The sequence below is a fragment of the Tetrao urogallus genome (assembly GCF_951394365.1).
Source record: "Tetrao urogallus genome assembly, chromosome: 6".
In the NCBI taxonomy this organism is placed as follows: domain Eukaryota; kingdom Metazoa; phylum Chordata; class Aves; order Galliformes; family Phasianidae; genus Tetrao; species Tetrao urogallus.
Window position 1 is genome coordinate 38,478,332 of NC_136819.1, and position 6,766 is coordinate 38,485,097.

The 6,766-nt window shown below is 52.3% G+C and overlaps 1 protein-coding gene across 1 annotated transcript; it reads left to right on the top strand.

Annotated features, from left to right (window-relative positions):
- Positions 1–1,201: 1,201 nt before the first annotated feature.
- On the top strand, positions 1,202–5,581 carry JDP2 (Jun dimerization protein 2; the record flags this gene model as incomplete). Its single annotated transcript, XM_079536776.1, has 3 exons — positions 1,202–1,414; positions 4,461–4,565; positions 5,396–5,581. Exons 1-3 carry the CDS (start codon positions 1,214–1,216, stop codon positions 5,579–5,581), a joined length of 492 nt encoding a protein of 163 aa, XP_079392902.1. The 5' UTR covers positions 1,202–1,213.
- Between the last annotated feature and the right edge of the window lie 1,185 nt (positions 5,582–6,766).

A 6,766-nucleotide genomic window follows, 5' to 3' on the forward strand; every position in this document is an offset into this window, starting at 1 on the left:
AATGACTTGCCAAAGCTTGTCCCAGTCCTATTTTCACCCAAGCTGTACTTTTTTTCTTTTCTGATAGAAGAAGCTTTTTGCAAGTTGCTCTGTTTCCCTTCCCCTCCAGCCTTTGTTTCCTCGTGTTTGTGCTGGAAGATGTTTGCTCAGTAGCAGGCTTTTTTCTCAGCAGCTTTTCATTGTTCTGTCCCTGATCCCAGTGTGCCATGCCCCGAGTCAGCAGGCTCAGCCTGTCCAAGGTGCTCAGTAAGGCATGTTGTGGTTCTCATAATGCAATTTGCTTCTTGTCCACTACCTACCTACTCATTCACCAACGCTCAGTAAAGGGCAAACCACTATTTTTTCCAGAGAAAGGTCTGGCAAAACCAATAGTCCACGGGACCACGTCACTGTTTATCCCTTAAGTCACTGCAGCCAGTTCATGTTTCTCTGGTGCTTTTCCTCTTGGGTCTTTTCTCTTAATCTGCAGGTCAGTAGCATGTCCTACTTCTCAGGATTCATACATTTCTGTCAGCCAGGTTCTGCTCACTCCTTGCCTTCCCCAGGGAAGAGTGGCCACTTCCCATGTGGATAAGAATAAGAATCACAAAGAGGCTTGGTTGGAAGGAACCTTGAAGTCCCTGTGAGTTCCAGTCCCTGCCATGTGCAGGGCTGCCCCCCACCAGCTCAGGCTGCCCGGGGCTCCATCCAACCTGGCCTTCAGCACCTTCAGGAATGGGGCACCTACAGCTTCTCTGGGCACCCTGTACCAGAACTTCACTGCCCTCTGAGTGAAAAAATTTCTCCTCATCTAACCTAAATCTCTCCTCTTCTATTTTAAAGCTATTCTTCCTTGTCCTATTGCTATCAGACCATGTGAAAAGTTGGTCTTCCTCCTGCTTTTGAGGAGGAAAATTGGCACATTGCTCTTCTCCAGGCTGAAGAAGCCCAGATCCCTGAACCTTTCCTCACAATAGAGGTGCTCCAGCCTTCTGAGCATTCTCATGCCCTCCTCTGGACCACTCCAACAGCTCCACATCTTTCTTGTGTGGGGGCCCCAGACCTGGATGCAGTACTCCAAATGAGGCCTTGTGAGGGCAGAGCAGAGGGTGACTATCACCCCCTTAGCCCTGCTGCCACCCCTTTGTTGATGGAATTATGTGCTATGCTGTCAGCCAGCAGTAACGGGCCATGTCCTGCTCTCTCTCCAGCCTGCGAAGCTGCTGCCCCTGCTATGATGCCCGGGCAGATCCCCGACCCGTCCCTGACGGCCGGTGCACTGCCAGGGCTCGGCCCTTTGACAGGACTGCCTGGCACCGCTCTGACAGCCGAGGAGCTGAAATACGCCGACATCCGCAACATTGGGGCCATGATCTCACCACTCCACTTCCTGGAGGTGAAGCTTGGGAAGAGACCCCAGCCTGTGAAAAGCGAGGTGAGTCCAAAGGCTGCTATCGGAGAGCTTGTGCATTGCTTTCCTCACATCTCTGGTGGACATGAGCCCTTGGTGCTGCACAGCATCTTTCTTGTGTTCTCAGCTCGTGTTTTAGCTGGCTTCTCGATCCTCACTACTGTTGAGTGTTTGCATCTCCCAATACCTGCAAACAGAAATCCCTCAGTTTGAGGCCCTAGTCTGCTACTTCTTTAGCAGCTTTTGATCTGCAGTAGCCAGAGAAGCCCTGCAGCTGGCTGGGAACGTGCTAGCACTGGAAAAGGATGTGGTTAGGATGCAGCTGCAGGCCTGATACCTATAGTAAAGCAGCACTTGTGGTAAAGCTGTGCCTGCATGTCATACACCAAACAGTGCAATACTCACATGGCTGTATGTGCTATGGAGCAAAGAGAGTCTTTAGGCTGTGTGCTGCCCTCCAATGGCACAGCTCCTTCCCTCTGGGGCACCTCAGAGCTGGCCGTACAGCAGCTGCTTGCCCTCAGTACCTGGGGATGGGCATGCAGTCCCACCAGCTCTGCATAACAGCACTGAATGTGCTCTAAGTTGCTTGCCACTGTGTGGAGGAAAGACGAGGAGAAATCCACTGACAGCCCCTGGACTTCCACTTTGCAGCCTCCTCCTCTCCTGCATGGCTTGTGGAGCCAAGGAGTCGAGGACGGCAAATGGAGCGTCCCTGGCACGGGCTTTGCAGCAAAAGCCTAGAAGAGCTGAAGCAGTGGCTGCTTATTCCATGAGTAGCCAAGAAGCAACCCACGCATAGTTTTGCAATGCAGCCTGCAGCTGCTTTCCTCTTGTAGGGAGTGGGAGCCCAAATAGTCTGGGCACCAGCATGCCCTGCCCTATGCAGGGAGGGCAGACAGCTTTCTCTTCTGTGCTGTGGGCAGCAGCATCCTCTGGCATGGGGTGTCTGTCTGTGGCAGAGCCTGCAGAGCTCTCCCAGTGAGTGCTGGGCACTGATGTGGGGGAGGTGGGGACCCTTGCTGGCAGCCTGTGCTCCTCCTGGGGCAGCTGGAAAAAGGTGCTGCCAGGCTCTTCTGCCTCCAGAACCCGCACAGGATGTGTTCCCTGGGCCAGAGGCAGCAGTCTTGCCTCTCACATTGATGCCAGCCCCTGTCCTGGATGCCACTGGCTGGAGCAATTCAGGAGGCAACACAAAACCTCCTACCAACAGGGCTCACCTGCAGATTGATTGCTGCAGCATGTTATGGGGGAGTGATGCACCATCATCTTCCCTTGTGCCTCTAACTGAGCTGAGTTCTAACACCAGGGCCACGTCACCATTTTGAGCTGAAACAGAGGTTTCAAAAGGAAAGAAGGCGGCTTTCTTGAAGTCACAGGACTTGTGGGCAAGAAAAAGCAGAGTCAAGAGTTCAAGTTCTGTTATCCCTGTGGGCCCTATCTAAGGGACACGGCCCTTTGCTGGTGCTTTGTGAGGTACTGGGGAAGCTGAAGGGGACAGAGGAATTGGTTGACTGCTACTGAACAGACCAACTGGTATGGAAATGTAGGCATTTCCAGAGAGACAGTGAGGGTTGCACTGTTATAGGGCATGGAGTTAGGGCTTTCCTGGTCTTTTCTTCCAGTGCCATCGCTGGCCTTTGGTGTGCAGATCCCTCCCTGGTTCTCCCAAGTGTAGTGCGTAAGATCCCACGCACTTCTGTGGCAGAGGAGTGACTGCAGCCCGATGCTGTGGGAAATCTGTGCAGTTTGTACTGACTTTGCGTATTATTTTTCTCTGTCTAACACTGCACATTTGGTATAATGTTTGGGAACTAAGGTACAGCAGATGCCAAAAGTCTTAGTGCTATGAAACTTGGGCATTGTCTTCTGAACATTAGACATACAGCTTACTTAATTCTGCCCAGACAGTGTTTCATCCCATCCTTGCATGTCACGTTGAAATATTCTGATTAGTGGCACTCGGACTACAAGAATGTTAGCAGCTTGCCTGGATTAGACGATGGCCCTTGCAGCCTTCGTTTCCTGCATCAGTGTATCTTTTCTGGGACACCTTGGCACCTTTCACCATCACTTTGTGGCCTTTGTACTGGGGATCTACAGCTCCATTTGAGGTCCCTAAGCCCAAGAGTGAGCAATTAGGCTGCTCAAATGGTGTGTGCTGGGAAAGGCTCCACTAGGAGATAGCTTCTAAACAAACTCACCTGGGGAGTACTAGAGAAAGGAGGATGCTGCCTTGTCAAACTGGAGTTGCCTAACAGAACATGCAAGTAGGCTATGGAAGTGATAGTAAATTTTTCTGTTGCTATATTTGAAAAGATTATGCTGTGGGATGTCACTTGGTAGGAGCGAGGCAGCACACTCTGAAATCTCAAATTTCAGAGTCCCAGGCCAAATGTGGATGATTATTGTTTGTGGGTCTTTAATGACAACAGGGTCTTTTTCTCCTATATCTGTGTCCCAAAGTGCCACAGGATGCTGAATTTGAAGGACTTTTTGACACACAGAGTCTTCTTGAGAAAGAGTTGGTTTGAGTCCTTGGGTGTAAGCATGCCATAGGCCACTTACACAGGCTTTGTAGTGAAAATCCATAAGTATTTTGATTATGGGTTTTCAACTCATAGGGCTTATTAGCCTGGTCTGAGTGGTTTGAATCAGATTACACTGAGCAACTGAGTAATGGCAGGCAGCGCTGCCGTGCCCTGCTTCCTTAGCAGCGATGCAGCATCTGTTCCTAGCTTGCTGAAGTGGCACAGTGACTTGACCAGCACTGAGGATGGAGCACTGGAAGTGCACTGGAAGTGGGCAGCAAACAGGCTCAGCTGGGAAGCTCTTCCAGGTGTCTTTGCATCCTGCCCGTAGGTATGTGTTTGATGCTTGGAATACTCTTAATGGTGCCTCTAGATGTCTATACTTGACAAGCTATGCTGTTCTGGCAGCAACGTACTTTGTTACTGGTGAGGATGGGACCATGTTGCTGGTGAGAGTAGTGTCAGGGCTGCTAGGGGCTCCCAGCATCCTGCCATGCCCCTTTTGATGCTCTGACCTGGACTTGTGCGTCTCATTGCAGCTTGATGAGGAAGAGGAGAGGAGGAAAAGGCGCCGGGAGAAAAACAAAGTAGCAGCAGCGCGATGTCGTAACAAGAAGAAGGAGAGGACGGAGTTCCTGCAGCGGGTGGGTGCCCTGACCTGGAGGTGGGCTTGGAGCCGAGGGCTCTGATATCTCTTTGTGCTGGAGCAGGAGCACTGTGTGAGCGTGGCACAGGACGGCTGGATGCCTGCTGGCTCCCTGCCCAAATTCCAGGAGGTTTCCTCATTCAGAGGCCAGATGCCCTCTGGTGGTGGCATTTAGGTTGGATGTCATGGGGAAGTTCTTTATAGAGAGTGGTGAGGTGCTGGAACAGGCTGCCCAGACAGGTTGTGGATGCCCCATGAACACACTAGAGGTGTTCAAGGCCAGACTGGATGGGGCCTTGGGCAGCCCGGTCTAGTATTAAATGGGGAGGTTGGTGGCCTTGCATGTGGCAGGGGGGAGATCATGATCCTTGAGGTCCCTTCCAACCCTGGCCGTTCTGTGATTCTGTGGCATCAAGACAAAAACCAATTCTAGTGCCTTGCTTTTCGGTAAGGGCTGGTGGGATACTGGCAAACAACACGGCTGTATCATTTCACAAGGGCAGGTCCTTGCAGACAGAGAGACAAACCTTTTAAAATTTGAAAATGCAGGTTCATTTCCCAACATCTTCGCAGCCTGTGGAAAGCAACCAGGCGTGGGGCTGCTGTAGTGCAGCAGAGCCCTGTCCGAGGAGAGAGCTCTATTTCCTTAACCTGACACAAGGTAATGGATTGGGTAGGAGCTGCTTGGAGAAGCCCGATGTCTTGGCATGTCTTCAGGCTGCTCCTTTACAGCAAGGGTCGAGTAGTGGTGGCTTGTTGGCCAAGTATTTCTCTTTGCACCTTGTCCTCATGGAGCAGTCACATGTGGTTGTGTTTCTGCCATGTCAGGAGTCTGAGCGCCTGGAGCTCATGAACGCTGAACTGAAGGCCCAGATAGAAGAGCTGAAACAAGAGAGGCAGCAGCTGATTCTGATGCTGAACCGGCACCGTCCCACCTGCATCGTTCGGACAGACAGCATCAAGACTCCCGAGAGTGAAGCCAACCCGCTGCTGGAGCAGCTGGAGAAGAAGTGAAGGTGGCACTGGAGGAGGAGACCGGCACGGGGTCTTCCGGAGTCGCTAATGTATGTATCGTATGAAGAACTGTGCACCGAGGCCTGGTGCATCCAGGACCCGATGGGCTTCCTTGGGAACTATGGACCAAAAAAAATTTGGGGACAGAGAAGATTGGGAATCTGTCAAACGTCAACTCCGTGGCTGAACCCGGGAGCAGGGCTGGTGGCGCGGGCGAAGGCAACCTCTGTGTGATACCTCATCACAGCCCTTCAGCCTGTTTGTGGCCCTGGGGACCCACGGCGCACAGAGAAGGAGGGGGCGGGAGAAGACCTCCCACTCGGCCCTCTTCCCCACAGCCCTCAGAGTGCCCGTGGGGCGCAGGGACGTGGCCTGCCGGAGCCATCCCCACAGGCTGCCGCCGCACCCGGCGCACACTCGGCACGGAACCCAGCTGCAGAACCGCAGACACTTGACGCGCCCCGTCCGGTGGCAGGCCCGTCGGGGCCCAGTGGCGCAGGCGCCCCCCACAAGCACACTCTCAGTATAATGTTTACAGCCCAGCTGTCCGTGTCGGCCGTGCTTTTGAATGCACATTTTTACACTTTTTTTAAAGATATTTTTTACAAAGTTTTTATACGGCGATCTCTATATGGATTTATATAATCACTAGATGTGATCCCATAGAAACGTATGTTACGATGGTCTGTTTGTTACAAACGCATATGCCGCAGTTATCTCCACTGTGTTACCTGTCTGGCAGTGGCCTCCTTCCCCAGCGCTCTGGGATGGAGGCCCAGCAGCACTCTGCAGTGCTGCCGCTGCCGCCTCCATCCATGTATGTCCTTCATAATATTCAGTTCTGTATCTCCCAGTAAATGTTACCTTTATGTACTTCGCCCTCCTGTGCTCTGTCTGGATCGGTCTGTGGTGGGCTTTGGATGGAGCTCATCCCCATGATGGCAACCATGGGGTTTCTGACTGTGCTGGCCATGCGGGAGGCTGATCCCAGAGCTGTTTTGGCGTTAGCTGTATTGAGGGCATTCATCTAGGGAAGCTGAGGACGTCAGAGGTGGCTCTGACGGCTGTTAGTCAAGCAGTAGCCCGGTGCTGTATCTTAATAGACAGGTAGGACATGATTTGCAGGCAGGAAATGCAAAGGTGGGAGATGTGGGAGATGATCTCATCCTTGCTTCTTCCTGGGTT